General features: G+C 41.4%; 1 protein-coding gene across 1 annotated transcript in view; it reads right to left on the bottom strand.

The window, feature by feature from the left end:
• The window catches only part of LOC126187459 (titin), a 947,541-nt gene that overhangs the window by 747,868 nt on the left and 178,218 nt on the right, over window positions 1-21,455 (bottom strand). The window contains exon 8 of the mRNA XM_049928552.1: window positions 7,866-8,108. Within this exon, the coding sequence (XP_049784509.1) occupies window positions 7,866-8,108 (243 nt within the window). The remainder of the gene's footprint in view (window positions 1-7,865; window positions 8,109-21,455) is intronic.

Raw genomic sequence — 21,455 nt, 5'->3', positions numbered from 1 at the left:
ATGTAGCAGAATAACATTACTGTTAGAGAATATGAAGTGTGTTGCTGAAAATAAGCTGACATCCATCTGAATTCGGTCTGTGTCTTATGGTGCTATGAACCAAAGAGTGTCCAAGAATAGATACATTGTGTCAATACAGTAGACATGGGCTCTGTCACGTTCAATCAACAGGGAGAATTTGAAGATTTTGAACAGTTAATAATGAATAATATTTTTGCTCGGTACATTATTAGTAGTGTTGTTGTGTAGCAGAAATGTCATGGAAGCATACCTATGAAATTAGCTGGTATTGAACAATGAACGCTAAAGCTAGTTGTATGAACAAATTGTCAGACATGCTTGTCAGCTACTGCTTCCATTGCATCACAGGTTCAAAGGTAAGTGCATGGTGCATTGAGGAAAGAGTGGGGTTTATTAGTACACAGTACTAATAACTTTCTAAACTAATTAATAATTCCATGTACTGTAATTTACAATCATTTCCAATATGGCGTTCATTCACCTAACCTACGGGATTCACCACATTGCATAAGATAATAATGACCCTGTATTTTTCTAAATTGCTGACCAGCAATGTTTTCTATAAACCAAAACCTCAATTTTTTTGTACTGTAGTTCACATAAAAAATCCAGGCTAACTGGACTTCAAAGCATAACCTTGTTAACAAAAAAGTTTATTTTTACACCTGTCAGTAAGTTTTTGGACGTCACTCAAAACTGACAGTTCATGGGTTGAGTGTTGACAATTAAGATCTATGTTTGATGCAGTCTTTGTACAGCTCACACCAGGATTATGTACATACTATATGTTAATGCATTCACACCGGCAACAACAAAACTCAAAAATTTTAATGTGTAAAAACTTTCAGGTGATATCTGTAACCAAAATTAACAGGCATTTTAAATGCAACTGTGTAGTATTTAGCAAGTGTGTGGAAAGTTACGGCCATCAAATTGAGATACTGTTGAACTCAGTGAGTCATTGTATGGATTGGCTTAAATAAACCAGTGAAATGTATTCTTTTTAACAGATTACTGCAGGACAGTACTAAGAGTAAACTCTGACAGTTTTATGTAAATGGGAACTGTGTTTTGGTGCCGTGAGACAACAATCAACTTCACCACTGGGTAGTGAATGTTAGGTAGTGCATGTTTTGATCTGCGTATTTGCAGTAATCATTTTTTCATACCAAATAAACTTGTTGCCATACTTAATAACTGAACTTTGAAGGAAACAAAATTTGTTGTTAATGTAATTTAAAATATGGTTTTCTGTACAACTCTGAGCAAACACCATCCTGCACTCATTAAAACTTCCACTTTGAGGTGACCAAGATTAGTGCTAGCAAGGACGAGACTACGAAATCAAGGTTAGTTTTGCTTCGAGATATTAGTGAAAATATTTTAGACAATATGATATTTCCTACTCTGTCACAATGATGTTGATTGGGATTTATGTATATACACTCCTGGATATGGAAAAAAGAACACATTGACACCGGTGTGTCAGACCCACCATACTTGCTCCGGACACTGCGAGAGGGCTGTACAAGCAATGATCACACGCACGGCACAGCGGACACACCAGGAACCGCGGTGTTGGCCGTCGAATGGCGCTAGCTGCGCAGCATTTGTGCACCGCCGCTGTCAGTGTCAGCCAGTTTGCCGTGGCATACGGAGCTCCATCGCAGTCTTTAACACTGGTAGCATGCCGCGACAGCGTGGACGTGAACCGTATGTGCAGCTGACGGACTTTGAGCGAGGGCGTATAGTGGGCATGCGGGAGGCCGGGTGGACGTACCGCCGAATTGCTCAACACGTGGGGCGTGAGGTCTCCACAGTACATAGATGTTGTCGCCAGTGGTCGGCGGAAGGTGCATGTGCCCGTCGACCTGGGACCGGACCGCAGCGAAGCACGGATGCACGCCAAGACCGTAGGATCCTAAGCAGTGCCGTAGGGGACCGCACCGCCACTTCCCAGCAAATTAGGGACACTGTTGCTCCTGGGGTATCGGCGAGGACCATTCGCAACCGTCTCCATGAAGCTAGGCTACGGTCCCGCACACCGTGAGGCCGTCTTCCGCTCACGCCCCAACATCGTGCAGCCCGCCTCCAGTGGTGTCGCGACAGGCGTGAATGGAGGGACGAATGGAGACGTGTCATCTTCAGCGATGAGAGTCGCTTCTGCCTTGGTGCCAATGATGGTCGTATGCGTGTTTGGCGCCGTGCAGGTGAGCGCCACAATCAGGACTGCATACGACCGAGGCACACAGGGCCAACACCCAGCATCATGGTGTGGGGAGCGATCTCCTACACTGGCCGTACACCACTGGTGATCGTCGAGGGGACACTGAATAGTGCACGGTACATACAAACCGTCATCGAACCCATCGTTCTACCATTCCTAGACCGGTAAGGGAACTTGCTGTTCCAACAGGACAATGAACGTCCGCATGTATCCCGTGCCACCCAACGTGCTCTAGAAGGTGTAAGTCAACTACCCTGGCCAGCAAGATCTCCGGATCTGTCCCCCATTGAGCATGTTTGGGACTGGGTGAAGCGTCGTCTCACGCGGTCTGCATGTCCAGCACGAACGCTGGTCCAACTGAGGCGCCAGGTGGAAATGGCATGGCAAGCCGTTCCACAGGACTACATCCAGCATCTCTACGATCGTCTCCATGGGAGAATAGCAGCCTGCATTGCTGCGAAAGGTGGATATACACTGTAGTAGTGGCGACATTGTGCATGCTCTGTTGCCTGTGTCTATGTGCCTGTGGTTCTGTCAGTGTGATCATGTGATGTATCTGACCCCAGGAATGTGTCAATAAAGTTTCCCCTTCCTGGGACAATGAATTCACGGTGTTCTTATTTCAATTTCCAGGAGTGTGTGTATATATTGTCATCAGTCTACTGACTGGTTTGATGCGGCCCGCCACGAATTCCTTTCCTGTGCTAACCTCTTCATCTCAGAGTAGCACTTGCAACCTATGTCCTCAATTATTTGCTTGACGTATTCCAATCTCTGTCTTCCTCTATAGTTTTTGCCCTCTACAGCTCCCTGTAGTACCATGGAAACCATTCCCTCATGTCTTAGCAGATGTCCTATCATCCTGTTCCTTCTCCTTATCAGTGTTTTCACATATTCCTTTCCTCTTCGATTCTGCGTAGAACCCCCTCATTCCTTACCTTATAAGTCCACCTAATTTTCAACATTCGTCTGTAGCACCACATCTCAAATGCTTCGATTCTCTTCTGTTCCGATTTTCCCACAGTCCATGTTTCACTACCATACAACGCTGTACTCCAGACGTACATCCTCAGAAATTTCTTCCTCAAATTAAGGCCGGTATTTGATATTAGTAGAATTCTCTTGGCCAGAAATGCCTTTTTTGCCATAGCGAGTCTGCTTTTGATGTCCTCCTTGCTCCGTCCGTCATTGGTTATTTTATTGCCTAGGTAGCAGAATTCCTTAACTTCATTGACTTCGTGACCATCAATCCTGATGTTAAGTTTCTCGCTGTTCTCATTTCTACTACTTCTCATTACCTTCGTCTTTCTCCTATTTACTCTCAAACCATACTGTGTACTCATTAGACTGTTCATTCCGTTCAGCAGATCATTTAATTCTTCTTCACTTTCACTCAGGATAGCAATGTCATCAGCGAATCGTATCATTGATATCCTGTCACCTTGTATTTTAATTCCACTCCTGAACCTTTCTTTTATTTCCATCATTGCTTCCTCGATGTACATATTGAAGAGTAGGGGCGAAAGGCTACAGCCTTGTCTTACACCCTTCTTAATACGAGCACTTCGTTCTTGATCGTCCACTCTTATTATTCCCTCTTGGTTGTTGTACATATTGTATATGACCCGTCTCTCCCTATAGCTTACCCCTACTTTTTTCAGAATCTCGAACAGCTTGCACCATTTTATATTGTCGAACGCTTTTTCCAGGTCGACAAATCGTATGAAAGTGTCTTGATTTTTCTTTAGCCTTGCTTCCATTATTAGCCGTAACGTTAGAATTGCCTCTCTCGTCCCTTTACTTTTCCTAAAGCTAAACTGATCGTCACCTAGCGCATTCTCAATTTTCTTTTCCATTCTTCTGTATATTATTCTTGTAAACAGCTTCGATGCATGAGTTGTTAAGGTGATTGTGCGGTAATTCTCGCACTTGTCAGCTCTTGCCGTCTTCGGAATTGTGTGGATGATACTTTTCCGAAAGTCAGATGGTATATCGCCAGACTCATATATTCTACACACCAACGTGAATAGTCGTTTTGTTGCCACTTCCTCCAATGATTTTAGAAATTCTGATGGAATGTTAGCTATCCCTTCTGTCTTATTTGACCGTAAGACCTCCAAAGCTCTTTTAAATTCCGATTCTAATACTGGATTCCCTATCTCTTCTAAATCGACTCCTGTTTCTTCTTCAATCACACCAGACAAATCTTCACCCTCATAGAGGCTTTCAATGTATTCTTTCCACCTATCTGCTCTCTCCTCTGCATTTACCAGTGGAATTCCCGTTGCACTCTTAATGTTACCACCGTTGCTTCTAATGTCAACAAAGGTTGTTTTGACTTTCCTGTATGCTGAGTCTGTCCTTCCGACAATCATATCTTTTTCGATGTCTTCACATTTTTCCTGCAGCCGTTTCGTCTTAGCTTCTCTCCACTTCCTATTTATTTCATTCCTCAGTGACTTGTATTTCTGTATTCCTGATTTTCCCGGAACATGTTTGTACTTCCTCCTTTCATCAATCAACTGAAGTATTTCTTCTGTTGCCCATGGTTTCTTCGCAGCTACCTTCTTTGTACCTATGTTTTCCTTCCCAACTTCTGTGATGGCCCTTTTTAGAGATGTCCATTCCTCTTCAACTGTACTGCCTACTGCGCTATTCCTTATTGCTGTATCTATAGCGTTAGAGAACTTCAAACGTATCTCGTCATTCCTTAGTACTTCCATATCCCACTTCTTTGCGTATTGATTCTTCCTGACTAATGTCTTGAACTTTAGCCTACTCTTCATCACTACTATATTGTGATCTGAGTCTACATCTGCTCCTGGGTACGCCTTACAATCCAGTATCTGATTTCGAAATCTCTGTCTGACCATGATGTAATCTAATTGAAATCTTCCCGTATCTCCCGGCCTTTTCCAAGTATACCTCCTCCTCTTGTGATTTTGAACAGGGTATTCGCTATTACTAGCTGAAACTTGTTACAGAACTCAATTAGTCTTTCTCCTCTTTCATTCCTTGTCCCAAGCCCATATTCTCCTGTATCCTTTTCTTCTACTCCTTCCTCTACAACTGCATTCCAGTCGCCCATGACTATTAGATTTTCGTCCCCCTTTACATACTGCATTACCCTTTCAATATCCTCATACACTTTCTCTATCTGTTCATCTTCAGCTTGCGACGTCGGCATTTATACCTGAACTATCGTTGTCGGTGTTGGTCTGCTGTCGATTCTGATTAGAACAACCCGGTCACTGAACTGTTCAGTACAATATATTTTTCCAGTACAATAATGCTCATATGCACAAAACAAGCACTGTTCATTGAACAAAGCAAATGTATTTGCTGTACTGTCCAGCTCAAAGACCAATTTTGACCCCATGAAACATCAGTAGGTTACACTAGAAACTAATTTGTTTGCCAAGTTAGTGATTTACTCTTGAACTTACAAAAATTTCGTAATGGTTGTTAACTTTCCACACTTCATTTGTGAAATGTATTAAGTGCAATCTATATTCATTCCTATTTTGAACAATGGTTGTGCATTTCTACATATAAGCAGTGGAAATGTCAAACATTCTAAGTTTCAAATTTCATGTTCGTCAGGAGTATCAAAAAACACTATCTCTTTTTGCACATAACTTATTTCTATCAAGAAAATAGGGATAATATTTTGATACTACAGAACTGTCCTGCATTTTTAACATTCCTGTATTCCAGAGTGAGAATTTTTTATAGCTGTTTGAGATGGATGTGTATGGGATACGTTCATAATATTGCTGTTTGCTGTTTTTACACTACTGGCCACTAAAATTGCTACACCACGAAGCTGACGTGCTACAGACACGAAATTTAACCGACAGGAAGAAGATACTGTGATATGGAAATGATTAGCTTTTCAGAACATTCACACAAGGTTGGCGCTGGTGGTGACTCCTACAACGTGCTGACATGAGGAAAGTTTCCAACTGATTTATCATACACAAACAGCAGGTGAGCGGCATTGCCTGGTGAAACGTTGTTGTGATGCCTCGTGTAAGGAGGAGAAATGCGTACCATCACATTTCCGACTTTGATAAAGGTCGGATTGTAACCTATCGCGATTGCAGTTTATCGTATCACGACATTGCTGCTCGCGTTGGTCGAGATCCAATGACTGTTAGCAGAATATGGAATTGGTGGGTTCAGGAGGGTAATACGGAACGCCGTGCTGGATCCCAACGGTCTCGTATCACTAGTAGTCGAGATGACAGGCATCCTATCCGCATGGCTGTAACGGATCGTGCAGCCACGTCTCAATCCCTGAGTCAACAGATGGGGACATTTGCAAGACAACAACCATCTGCACGAAAAGTTCGACGACGTTTGCAGCAGTATGGACTATCAGCTCAGAGACCATGGCTGCAGTTACCCTTGACGCTGGATCACAGTCAGGAGAGCCTGCGATGGTGTACTCAACGACGAACCTGGGTGTACGAATGGCAAAATGTCATTTTTTCGGATAAATGCAGGTTTTGTTTACAGCATCATGATGGTCGCATCAGTGTTTGGTGACATCGCGGTGAACGTACATTGGAAGCGTGTATTAGTCATCGCCATACTGGCGTATCACCCGGCGTGATGGTATGGGGTGCCATTGGTTACACGTCTCGGTCACCTCTTGTTCGCATTGACGGCACTTTGAACAGTGGACGTTACATTTGAGATGTGTTACGACCCGTGACTCTACCCTTCATTTGAACCCAGCGAAACCCTACATTTCAGCAGGATAATGCACGACCGCATGTTGCAGGTCCTGTACGGGCCTTTCTGGATACAGGAAATGTTCGACTGCTGCCCTGGCCAGCACATTCTCCAGATCTCTCACCAACTGAAAACGTCTGGTCAATGGTGGCCGAGCAACTGGCTCATCACAATACGCTAGTCACTACTCTTGATGAACTGTGGTATCGTGTTGAAGCTGCATGGGCCGCTGTACCTATACACGCTATCCAAGCTCTGTTTGACTCAATGCCCAGGCGTATCAAGGCCGTTATTACGGCCAGAGGTGGTTGTTCTGCGTACTGATTTCTCAGGATCTATGCACCCAAACTGCGTGAAAATGTAATCACATGTCAGTTCTTGTATAATATATTTGTCGAATGAATACCGGTTTATCATCTGCATTTCTTCTTGGTGTAGCAATTTTAATGGGCAGTAGTGTGTATAGGGACATGAACATATTCAAAGAAGGGCAACACAAATGGTTATTGGTTTCTTTGACCTAAGGGAGAATATCGCAGAGATGCTGAAAGAACTGAACAGGCAAACGCTTGAAGATAGACGTAAACTATCCTGTGAAAACCTGCTTAATAAGTTTCAAGAACCAACTGTACGTGAGAAATCTAGGAATATGCCATAACACTCTACATATCGCCAGTGTAGAGATTGCGAAAACAAGATTAGACTAAGAGCAGCGTACATAGAGGCGTTCGAGCAGTCACTCTTCCAGAATGGGACGGGATAAACTCCTAGTAACTGGCGCAGTGCGATGCATCCTCTGTCACGCACTTGACAGATTTGCAGAGAATGGATATGGATGTAGAAATGAAATTCCGATAGAAAAAAAAGAGGGGCTGACCTCTACAGAGGTGGTGACCAGCTGTTGCGGCTGCGACTGCTCCTCGGACTGGTCCTCCTCCCACCAGGAGGAGGGCGAGGCCGCGCCGCCGCCGCTGGCGCACTCGGACGCCGTGTGGAAGGACGAGCTGCGCGTGCACGTGCACTCCGAGGCCGTCAGGAAGTCATCGTCCGAGCGCTCGCCGGCCGCGCCGCCGCCGCCGCCCGCGTCGCCGTCGCCAGGCTTCGCGCCCGAGCCCCAGTTCTGCAAGAACACGTCATCAGCTGCGTGGCACGACTGAAGAGGTGCAAACGCGGCAGCCCGAGAGGTTGCGGCCACCACAACAGAAAATGATTGCTGACAATTTGCTATAACTGAAAAACTGGATTGCAGGAAAATCGAATCTTTTGAAATGTGTGTTTGGACAAGGATCCTAACGATTTCAACGACTGAAAAAGTAAAAAATAAAACAGTCTTGGAACAAAATTAAATCGTTGAGGACAAAATACTGCACATGACATTAAGAAACTTTGAGGATATCATGAGAGCAAAAGACACACTAAAAGAACCTGTAATGCTCGGAAGAACAGGAGGTCGAAGACGTTGAGGAAAACTGAGGAGCAACTGGATGGAGGAAGTGACAGAAAGCACTGGAAAGACCTTGGAAGGATGAGGACAGAAACGACACATTGGAGTGAAAGGATGGACATCGTTCATCGTGTCAACCAGAAGGCGACCTGATTGTAACAAATATGCTGTTTCACACATCTTTAGTGTAAAATCTCGTTTACATAGGCTGCATTATACATTAATATATCGCTGGAGTAGTGTTGCCATAAACATGGCATGGAAAAATTCCTGTAGTAGTTGGTGTTACAGCTGCACCTTTTTTAGATTGAAGTCAGCTGATAGGTATACCTGCTTAGAGGAAGTCCCTCTAACTAAGGAATCACCTTCAGAGGAGGTCAGGTATCGAAGTAGAGAAGGAATTAGCATATTTCATCAAAATATAAATGTAAATGTCGTGTGACTAGGGCCTTCCGTCGGGTAGACCGTTCGCCAGGTGCAAGTCTTTCGATTCGACGCTACTTCGGCGACTTGCGCGTAGATGGGGATGAAATGATGATGATTAGGACAACACAACACCTAGTTCCTGAGCGGAGAAGATCTCCGACCCAGCCAGGAATCGAGCCCGGGCCCTTACGACTGACATCTATAGCGCTGACCACTGAGCTATCGGTGGCGGACATTTCACCAAAATGTAAGAGGTATTAAAGATAAAGTTAGTCAACTGCTTATAGATGTTGACTCTGACATTATTGGTATATTGGAGCACCACTTAAATAATTTGACAAGTCTGAAGCTTCCTTTGCCAGGATACAGATTATATGGCTGTTTTTCAAGGAGTTCCTTATGGAGTGGGGGAGTGGCTATGTACTTGAAAAACAGTATTCTGTTTGAGTCCATAGATGTATCACAGCACTGCAATGAACAGATATTTGAATGTTGTGCATGGGCAGTTGAATTTAGTGCGGGTCCCATCACTCTAACTTCAGAGCACTTCTGCTGAAGCTAGAGGGGGTTCACTTTACAGGAAGTACCAGAAATTAGCTGTATGTGATGCCTTCAATATTAATTTTGTATATGATTTTGCAAGAAAAGGATGTTGGTAGGTCTCCTAAACTCATATGATCTGATGAAGACTGTGTTTTTTCCAAATAGGGTGCAGGGGAACAGTGATACAGCCATAGGCAGTATTTTTGTTCATTCTTCATTACTAGATGCGCATTCTGTCAGTAAAAGGATGAATGGCCACTCACATATAATTACAAACTATGTAGGAAAGCTAATCCAACGGCAATAGATAGTTTTTTAATTCTTGTTAAGGAACGAGAGTGGCAGGATGTTTACAGTGCCAGTGACACACATGATAAATATAATGCTCTCTCTAACACATTTCTCATGCTCTTTGAGAGTTGCTCTCCTTTTAAACGTTTTAAACGTGGTACTAGCAGTAAAAGGCAGCCTGGGTGGCTGACAAGTCGGATAAGGATATCATGTAGAACAAAGCGGGAATTATATCAAAATGTTACAAGTAATCACAAAGTACAGTAGATCATTACAAATATATTGTAAGGTTCTTAAAAATGTTATTACGAAGGCAAAGACTATGTGGTACGCAAGTAGAATAACTAATTCACACGTTAAAATTAAAACCATATGGTCAGTTGTGAAGGAAGTGGCTGGTCAGCAGCACAAGGTAGACAATATAAACTCAGTTCATAGTAAAAATATTTCTGTTACTGATAACTCACATGTACAGTATTTAACAATCATTTTCCGGGCATTGCTCGTGAATTAAACAAAAACTTAGTTTCTACAGGGAATCATATAACTGTCTTGGAAAATGCATTTGCAAGACTGGTGTCTGAAATACTCCTCTGTGATACTGACAGTGGGGAGATTGAGTCAATAATGAAATCACTGAAGACTAAGGACTCTCCTGGATATGATGGAGTGCCTAGCAGAATACTAAAGTATTGTGCCAAATATGTTATCCCTGTACTTAGCCATATTTGTAATTTTTTCTTTAAGAATGGCCAGTTTCCTGATCAATTAAAGCCTTCAGTGGTAAAGCCGCTTTACAAAAAGGGAGAAAGGGATAGTGTAGACAATTTTAGACCTATTTCTGTGCCATCAGTGTTTGCTAAAGTTATTGAAAAGGCTGTGTATGTAAGGCTAATTGATCATTTTATATCATATAATTTGCTATCAAATGCGTGGTTCGGCTTTAGAAGTCGTTTAACAACTGAAAATGCTATATTCTCTTTTCTCTGTGAGGTACTGGATGGATTAAACAAAAGGTTTCGGACGTGAAGCATTTTTTTTATTTAACTAAGGCGTTTGACTGTGCTCACCAAAAAATATTGCTCCAGAAGTTGGACCATTATGAAATATGGGAAGTAGTTCACAATTGGTTCACCTCTTACTTCAACAACAGGCAGCAAAATGTCATTATTCACAGTGTTGAGAATGGCTGTGGTGTGGGGTCTGAGTGGGATATGGTCAAATGGGGGGGGGGGGGGGGGTGCCCCAGGGATCAGTGTTGGGGCCACTCCTGTTCCTTATTTATATGAATGATATGCTCTCTAGTATTACAGGCAATTCCAAAATATTTCTGTTTGCTGACGATTCTAGCTTGGTAGTAAAGGATGCTGTGTGCAACATTGGCTCTGTTTCAAATAGTGCAGTTCATGACATTAGTTCATGGCTTGTAGGAAATAAATTAACACTAAATTAAAGTAAGACTCAGTTTTTAAAGTTTCTAACACACAATTCAACAAAACCCGACGTTTTAATTTAGCAGAATGGGGATATGATTAGTGAAACTGAACAGTTCAAATTTCTAGGTGTTCAGATAGATAGTAAACTGTCGTGGAAAGTCCATGTCCAAGATCTTGTTCAAAGACTTAATGCTACCATTTTTACTATTCGAACGGTATCTGAAGTAAGTGATAGTTCGACACGAAAAGTAGTCTACTTTGCTTATTTTCATTCTCTTATGTCATGTCATTATATTTTGGGGCAACTCTTCCCATTCTAAAAGGATATTTTTGGCTCAGAAACGGGCAGTTCGGGAAATAAGTGGTGTAAGTTCACGAACCTCTTGTCGAACCCTGTTCACTAGTCTGGCTATTTTGACACTGCCCTCTCAATATATATATATATTCTTTACTGTCGTTTCTTCTTAACAATATCATCTTTTGCCAAGAATTAGCAGCTTTCACTCCGTTAATAATCGGCAGAAATCCAACCTGCGTTTGGATCGAACTTCCTTAACTCATGTGCAGAAAGGTGTGCAGTATACTGCTGCATCCATTTTCAATAAGCTACCATAAGAATTCAAAAAACTAGCAGTAATCCACCCGCTTTCAAATCGAAACTGAAGAGTTTCCTCATGAGTCACTCCTTCTATTCTTGAAAAATTAAGCTGAAATATGTTATATTTTGTTGATTGCATTTACTTCTTTTGGGTTCACAAAAATTTTATTTTATCTGTTATTACTTTTATGTTGTAATTTCGTGTACTGACACGTTCCATGACTTTGGAGATTTGCTCCTCAATTTGGTCCTACGGAACTAGACGTGTAAACAAATAAAATAAAAATTGCTGCAGTCTACAGCAGTATTGTTGTACTGTCCAGCTGTATTTCTGATGGAGCACAAGCATGGCTCTATAGTTCAGTTCTATGGAAGGTTGATGTTAAATATTGTTACCGTCTCTTCCTTCACACCCAAGTATAACTTGCCGTCATTTCCACTTCCAACATGTATAGGATTTTAATAATAATAACCATAAAATGTAAAATGCTCTAGTAGAATAATAATAATAATAATAAAAATTATAGTCAATTAAACTATCAGAGGAAAACGACATCTTAAGACGGCCACCAGAACAAGCACAAATAGAAAATGAAGTGACACACATGTTAGATATAGAAGAAAAATTTCAGCTAACATATGTAGAATACAAAGACATAAATACAGACATTAGACCATTCTTGCATAGACCACCAAATAACCCACAAGTCGAAACAACAATAACAACTATCAACACAATCATACACAACAAAATAAATGAAAATACAACTATGGAAGAGTTACAACTACTGGTTTATATAGGAGCACTCACTACACTAAATATACACACTAGGCAGAGATCAGAACAAACCAACACACAGAAGAAACCCACAAAACCAGCATGGCAACACAGGCTACAGATCAGAATAGAAAAACTGAGAAAAGACATCGGACAGCTAACACAATTTATAAGAAATGAAATATCAGACAAAAAACGAAAAAGGTTAGGTAAAATCTCACAACAAGAAGCGATAGAGCAATTAGATGAAAAGAAGCATAAATTACAAGCATTGGCCAAACGACTTAGAAGATACAAAAAAAGTGAAAATAGCAGGAAAAAAAACCAAACATTCAACACAAACCAAAAGAAATTTTATCAGACAATAGATAACACACACATTAAAATAGACAATCTACCAAACATAACAAACATGGAACACTTCTGGAGCAACATATGGTCAAACCCGGTACAACATAACAGGCATGCATGGTGGATACAAGCAGTAACAGACGCATACAAGATGATACCACAAATGCCCGAAGTGATAATTTTGCAACATGAAGTCACCCGAGCAATTAATTCTACGCACAATTGGAAAGCCCCTGCAAAAGATAAAATAGCAAATTTCTGACTAAAGAAGTTCACCTCAACACATTCACATCTAACTAAATTATTTAACAGTTACATTGCAGACCCATACACATTCCCTGATACACTTACACATGGAATAACTTATCTGAAACCTAAAGATCAAGTAGACACAGCAAACCCAGCAAAATATCGCCCCCATAACATGCCTACCAACAATATACAAAATATTAACTTCAGTCATTACACAGAAATTAATGACACATGCAACACAGAACAAAATTATAAATGAAGAACAAAAAGGTTGTTGCAAAGGAGCACGAGGATGTAAAGAGCAACTGATAATAGATGCAGAGCTGACATATCAAGCTAAAACTAAACAAAGGTCCCTACACTACGCATACATTGATTACCAAAAAGCTTTTGATAGTGTACCCCATTCATGGTTACTACAAATATTGGAAATATACAAAGTAGATCCTAAATTGATACAGTTCCTAAACATAGTAATGAAAAACTCGAAAACCACACTTAATATCCAAACAAATTCAAATAATATCACATCACAGCCAATGCAAATTAAGTGTGGAATATACCAAGGAGACTCATTAAGTCCTTTCTGGTTCTGCCTTGCTCTGAACCCACTATCCAACATGCTAAATAATACAAATTATGGAGACAATATTACTGGAACATACCAACACAAAATCACACATTTGCTATACATGGATGATCTTAAACTACTGGCAGCAACAACTCAACCAATTACTAAACATAACAGAAGTATTCAGCAATGATATAAATATGGCTTTTGGAACAGACAAATGTAAGAAAAATAGCATAGTCAAGGGAAAACACACTAAACAAGAAGATTACATATTGGATAATCACAGCGACTTCATAGAAGCGATGGAAAAAACAGATGCCTATAACTATCTAGGATACAGACAAAAAATAGGAACAGATAATACAAATATTAAAGAAGAACTAAAAGAAAAATATAGACAAAGACTAACAAAAATACTGAAAACAGAACTGACAGCAAGAAACAAGACAAAAGCTATAAATACTTATGCTATACCAATATTGACCTACTCATTTGGAGTAGTGAAATGGAGTAACACAGACCTAGAAGCACTCAATACACTTACACGATCACAATGCCACAAATATAGAATACATCACATACTTTCAGCAACAGAAAGATTCACATTAAGCAGAAAGGAAGGAGGAAGGGGATTTATCGACATAAAAAACCTACATTATGGACAGGTAGACAATTTAAGAAAATTCTTTATAGAACGAGCAGAAACTAGCAAAATACACAAAGCAATCACTTATATAAATACATCGGCTACACCATTGCAATTTCATAACCATTTCTACAACCCTTTAGATCACATAACATCAACAGATACGAAGAAAGTAAATTGGAAAAAGAAAACACTACATGGCAAACACCTGTATCATCTAACACAGCCACACATAGATCAAGACGCATCCAACACATGGCTGAGAAAAGGCAATATATACGGTGAGACGGAAGGATTCATGATTGCAATACAGGATCAAACAATAAACACCAGATATTACAGCAAGGATATTAATAAAGATCCCAATGCCTCAACAGGTAAATGCAGACTTTGCAAACAACAAATAGAAACAGTAGATCACATCACAAGCGCTAGTACAATACTAGCAAATACAGAATACCCCTGAAGACATGACAATGTAGCAAAAATAATACATCAGCAACTTGCCATACAACATAAACCAATAAAACAACACGTTCCCACATACAAGTATGCACCACAAAATGTACTGGAGAATGATGAGTACAAATTATACTGGAACAGAACCATTATAACAGATAAAACAACACCACATAACAAACCTGACATCATACTGACCAATAAAAAGAAGAAATTAACACAACTAATCGAAATATCCATACCCAATACAACAAATATACAGAAGATAACAGGAGAAAAAATTGAAAAATACATCCAACTGGCTGAGGAAGTCAAAGACATGTGGCATCAGGATAAAGTTGACATCATACCAATTATACTATCAACTACAGGAGTCATACCACACAATATCCACCAGTACATCAACGCAATACAGCTACATCCAAACGTATATATACAACTACAGAAATCTGTAATAATTGATACATGTTCAGTTACCCAAAAGTTCCTAAATGCAATGCAACATATACCGTACAGTTAAAAGGAAGTCACGCTTGATCAAGGTCCGCGTCACTTTCCAATTTTAACCACACATAAAGTCTGAGACAGGAAAGAGAAATAACAATAATAATAATAATTTGCTTACATCAGTAGTTAGTACGTAGCTGTAGCGTAACATTTTAAAAAATGTGGTTCAGAGGAATATGTCATCTAAAAAGCATTTGTCCAAAAATTCGATAAGTATGTGTCCTATGCATCTGATTTAGGGAACTATAATATCAACGTACTCTCATGCTTTGACAACATCGTAACTTACACGATACAAAAACCACTTAAGTACTCATTGTTATCAGTATTCACTCAGCCCTGCGACTGTGAACACTGACTATGCCGGCGAATAAATGCGCAGAATGCTGCTTCACTCTGTAGGGGTCACCCGTTGCTGAGCTGGGAACCCCTACCGCTTTGTCAGGATGCAGACCGAGGATCTGTGTGGCGTCGTTTGAAGCAATTAAACAGTGTTAAAGATTAATCAGTTTCTTTCTCAGAATAAAAATAATTGCCACGTCTTCTGCGATGGCTAGTGTCCGAGTAATCCAGAGAGGAATCCGCTGAATCCAACAGCGGATTCACGGCTGCCGAGGACGCTGCATCAGCTCGGAGCGGAAGTCATGTCACCCTGGCGCAGCGGTTTGCCACCCGCTGGCGAGTTAGGTATGCCCCGTTGGTAGCCCTGCTTGGAGATGGCAGCGACTTCAACATGCTTGTTTGATTCACACGCCGTGTCGGGGAGTACTCAGTCCCTGGGGCCTGCCGATGTGGTAGATATTCAGACTCGTACAAAGCTGCAGATTTACGGCAGCTTCTACCCCCGACTGTAGCAGTGTTGGTAGACCCCTGGACCACCCATCAGTGCTGGCTGCTGTTCTCACTTCAGTATTGGATACTGGTGCTCATTACTCTCGGCTATAGATCACTGATCTTTCGTGAGGTAGCAATCGTAAGACGATTACTAGAACGCCAGCCGTTGTGGCCGAGCGGTTCTAGGCGCTTCAGTCCGGAACCGCGCAACTGCTACGGTCGCAGGTTCGAATCCTGCCTGGGGCATGGATGTTTGTGATGTCCTTAGGTTAGTTAGGTTTAAGTAGTTCTAAGTTCCAGGCTGTTAAGTCCCATAGTGCTCAGAGCCATTTGAACCATTTTGAACCAGTACTAGAACAATCTCAAACACTAGATGTCACCCTACCATAACCAGAGAAACTGGTGTAAACGACACGAACGCTATCGATCCTGCTGATCGAGTGCTGTAAGCTAGTGAAGATGGAGTATTTATGTCGTCTAGGAGATGCTCTGTTCTGTGACGTCATTCGTAATGAACGAATTGGTTGTGCTCTTCTTGACTTGTCAGCGGTCTTCAGTTTCGCTATATTTGCTTAACAAATTTGTTAGAGTGTCTTTACTGCTTATCAGACTCCTGCTAGTCGATGTTGCGTTCTGCCTAATGTCACTTATGTAACGTTATGAGAGTAAGAAAGGCAGTTCTGCCAGTACTCTTCCAACCATTTCCTGCTGAGCTCGCTCACAGTCGCAAAAGGGTTTTCGAGGTTGCTGTCTTCCTGACCAAGTAACTGTGTTGAAACGTTTATTCTTCCCGGATGGCGCCTGCCGATACTCCCACTTGCCTGAGTAATGCTGGCTGTTCGAATTTAGAAAATTTGGCTCTCCAGTTTCCATACTAATTTGTCGCGTAATAACTCGTACTGTCCACATTTGGGAAGCCAGTTTTTCTGATATTTCTTTTTAGTGGGCAGTCGATGCCTTTCAGTCTTACACAGCTTGCCGCGATTTGCTGGTTCTGTCTGTGAAATCATGAACCGTGCCGGAGTACACGAACCTTTGATAGTCATTTCAGCCTTAATGAATCCCACGAGTCATTTTAACAACTCATTGCAAACCCCAGGTACCGAAAGGCATTTCGGTGAGAAGTGCACTTAAAATAGGCAGATCAAACTTCTGTAGGAATCACAGATATCCAAAAACTGAAGGGTGGTCGCCAGTCTGATTACAACTGGTACACAATCTCGCGTTGGTATTGATCTTACCAATTTTCGAGTCAGTTGCTTTTACATACATTCTGAATTGTATTTTGACATGCTATTAAAAAAAGTATGCATCTTGCAGCGGTTCACGAATTAAGTTAACTGAAGCAATTCGTTAGTTCTAAAAAAGAACCTACAAGTAACTACAAAGCTCAATATCTTTTTTATTACATCTGCATGACTACTCTGGAGTTCATACTTAAGTGCCTAGCAGAGGGTTCATCAAACCACTTTCACGCTATTTCTCTACTGTTCCACCCTCGAACAGTGCGTGGGTAAAACGAACACTTTAACCTTTCTGTGTAAACTTCGATTTGTCTTATATTACTACAATGATTATTTCTCCCTATGTAGATGGGCGCCAACAGAATATTTTCCAATCCGTCTCGAAATTTGGTAGAAAATCCGAAGAAATTCTGGTCGTATGTAAAGTACACAAGCGGCAACACGCAGTCAATACCTTCGCTGCGCAGTGCCGATGGCACTGTTACCGACGACTGTGCCCTTAAAGCGGAGTTATTGAACGCAGTTTTCCAAAATTCCTTCACCAGGCAAGACGAATGGAATATTCCAGAATTTGAAACACGAACAGCTGCTAGCATGAGTTTCTTAGAAGTAGATACCTTAGGGATTGCGAAGCAACTCAAATCGCTTGATACGGGCAAGTCTTCAGGTCCAGATTGTATACCGATTAGGTTCCTTTCAGATTGCGCTGATACAAAAGCTCCATACTTAGCAATCATATACAACGGCTCGCTCACCGATAGATCTGCACCTACAGATTGGAAAATTGCGCAGGTCGCACCAGTGTTTAAGAAGGGTAGTAGGAGTAATCCATCGAACTACGGACCTATATCATTGACGTCGGTTTGCAGTAGGGTTTTGGAGCATATACTGTATTCAAACATTATGAATCACCTCGAAGGGAACGATCTATTGATACGTAATCAGCATGGTTTCAGAAAACATCGTTCTTGTGGAACGCAGCTAGCTCTTTATTCGCACGAAGTAATGGCCGCTATCGACAGGGGATCTCAGGTTGATTCCGTATTTCTGGATTTCCGGAAAGCTTTTGACACCGTTCCTCACAAGCGACTTCTAATCAAGCTGCGGGACTATGGGGTATCGTCTCAGTTGTGCGACTGGATTCGTAATTTCCTGTCAGGAAGGTCGCAGTTCGTAGTAATAGACGGCAAATCATCGAGTAAAACTGAAGTGATATCAGGTGTTCCCCAGGGAAGCGTCCTGGGACCTCTGCTGTTCCTGACACATACTAATGATCTGGGTGACAATCTGAGCTGTTCTCTTAGGTTGTTCGCAGATGATGCTGTAATTTACCGTCTAGTAAGGTCATCCGAAGACCAGTATCAGTTGCAAAGCGATTTAGAAAAGATTGCTGTGTGGTGTGGCAGGTGGCAGTTGACGCTAAATAACGAAAAGTGTGAGGTGATCCACATGAGTTCCAAAAGAAATCCGTTGGAATTCGATTACTCGATAAATAGTACAATTCTCAAAGCTGTCAATTCAACTAAGTACAACAACTTCAGTTGGAAAGACCACATAGATAATATTGTGGGGAAGGCGAGCCAAAGGTTGCGTTTCATTGGCAGGACACTTGGAAGATGCAACAAGTCCACTAAAGAGACAGTTTACACTACACTCGTTCGTCCTCTGTTAGAATATTGCTGCGCGGTGTGGGATCCTTACCTGGTGGGATTGACGGAGGACACTGAAAGGGTGCAAAACAAGGCAGCTCGTTTTGTATTATCACGTAATAGGGGAGAGATTGTGGCAGATATGATACGCGAGTTGGGATGGAAGTCATTAAAGCAAAAACGTTTTTCGTCGCGGCGAGATCTATTTACGAAATTTTAATCACCAACTTTCTCTTCCGAATGCGAAAATATTTTGTTGAGCCCAACCTACATAGGTAGGAATGATCATCAAAATAAAATAAGAGAAATCAGAGCTCGAACAGAAAGGTTTAGGTGTTCGTTTTTCCCGCGCGCTGTTCGGGAGTGGAATGGTAGAGAGATAGTATGATTGTGGTTCGATGAACCCTCTGCCAAGCACTTAAATGTAAATTGCAGAGTAGTCATGTAGATGTAGATGTAGATCTGGAGGAGAAAGTTGGTGATTGAAATTGAAGTTCTTGCTGCAAAGAAAAGCCTTTGTTGTAATGATTGCCAACCCAAAACGTGTACCAAGTTAGTGACACTCTCTACCCTATTTCGCGATAATACAAAACGAGCCGTCCTTCTTTGAAATTTTTCGATGTGCTTTGGCAATCCTGTCTCGTAAGAATCCTATACTTCGCAGTAAATCTTATAGCAGAGGATGGACGAGTTTAGTATAGGCAGTCTGTTTAGTGAATTTGTTGCATCTCTCTAAGTGTACTGCCTTTAAAACACAGTCTTTGTTTCGCTTTCCTATGTGTTCGTTCGCCGATGTGGTCGAGCGGCTCTAGGCGCTTCAGTCTGGAACCGCGCGACCGCTACGGTCGCAGGTTCGAATCCTGCCTCGGGCATGGATGTGTATGATGTCCTTAGGTTAGTTAGGTTTAAGTAGTTCTAAGTTCTAGGGGACTGATGAACTTAGATGTCAAGTCCCATAGTGCTCAGAGCCATTTGATGAACCATTTTATGTGTTCGTTCGTAATTGTTATCCCTTGGTATTTAGTTGGATTGACAGCCTTTATATTTTTGTGATTTATAGTGTAACCGAAATTTAACGGATTCCTTTTACTATTTATGTGGATGACCTCGACGTTTCATAGTTTAGGGTCAATTGCCACTCTTCGCCAATCGGACATCTTGTGTAAATCATTTTGCAATTGATTTTGATCTTCTGATGGCTTTTCTAGACGGTAATGACGCTATTATCTGAAAACAATCTAAGATGGTTGCTCAGATTGTTTACTAAATCATTTATATAGGTTAGGAACACAGGAAGGTCGATAATATTTGGGGAACGGGAGATCACTTCTGTTTCACTCATTAACTTCCTGTCAATTACAACGAACTTCGATATTTCCGACAGGAAATCACGAATCCAGTCGCACAACTATATATGTAATTTATGTTAATTTCTGGCGGGTTTGAATGTTACGGTATTCAGTTTCTCTACAACGACTTTGTGGTTACTAATCCTTCTACTCATCAGGATGCTCCCTGTGTGTTCAGGATTATTTGGTGCTAAGTGTAGACCACATTTAGCTTGAACTCAAACATATAATAAGAACAGTAATTGAGATTTACACCAAATAAATTACTAAGAGGTGGAACTGATGCCTCGTGCTATACAAAACAGTTCAGAACATACATACTCACAGGAACTTTCCACTTCAATTCCACTACAAGATAAACTATTTCTAACTGCTACAAACATGTGACTATCAACTGTATTTAGTCTATATTCTTTCTAAACATCGTTAGAGCCTTTGTAAAAATTTCATCTGAACTTATCTCTGGCTTTAGCCAGCTTCCAGTACCGTTATGTCCCAGAATAATATTCCAGGTAGATATTAAAAAACTGTTAAAGTTCTTCCCTGATAATGTCAGAGGCAGAGCAGAGTGGGTCAATAGCCAGGCAGAATTCAACAAGGGAGAAATGCTGATGGGGTAGCAGCAAAAACAGAAGCTATTTCAACACCCTGGATGGGCTGAGTGCCTCAAGCAAACAACGTAGCAAATGACATCATGGTGACTGAAGGATATTGTCATAATGACGACTGACAAAGTTTCGCAAGAAATCTCAGATCGAATGCAAGAGTAACTGACACAGTGGAAAAGAGCATCAGCTCAGAAAACTCACATTCGGTCATCCCTGTATGCCCGCAGAAGGATTACATCAAAAGCGTCGCTGGACAAATACGTATACCCTGACTTCTACAGTTGTAGACCAGTATTGCAGCTGTCAAGTGTGACGCTCTATCTATGGCCCACTGAGATGACTATGATCTACGATGGTGCTGCCAACTAGACCTGACACACTCTGCTGCTGGAAGCTGCTGCTGTCTCAGCCTTGCCTTTACTGATCAGAAGACTTTGGCACCTTCGAACACCAGGCCTCTGCAAGCCTCACTGATTGT

The sequence above is a fragment of the Schistocerca cancellata genome, chromosome 5, assembly GCF_023864275.1.
Source record: "Schistocerca cancellata isolate TAMUIC-IGC-003103 chromosome 5, iqSchCanc2.1, whole genome shotgun sequence".
Classification (NCBI taxonomy): domain Eukaryota; kingdom Metazoa; phylum Arthropoda; class Insecta; order Orthoptera; family Acrididae; genus Schistocerca; species Schistocerca cancellata.
Note: the sequence above shows the minus strand (reverse complement) of the source record. Positions and strands in the feature narration are given on the sequence as shown.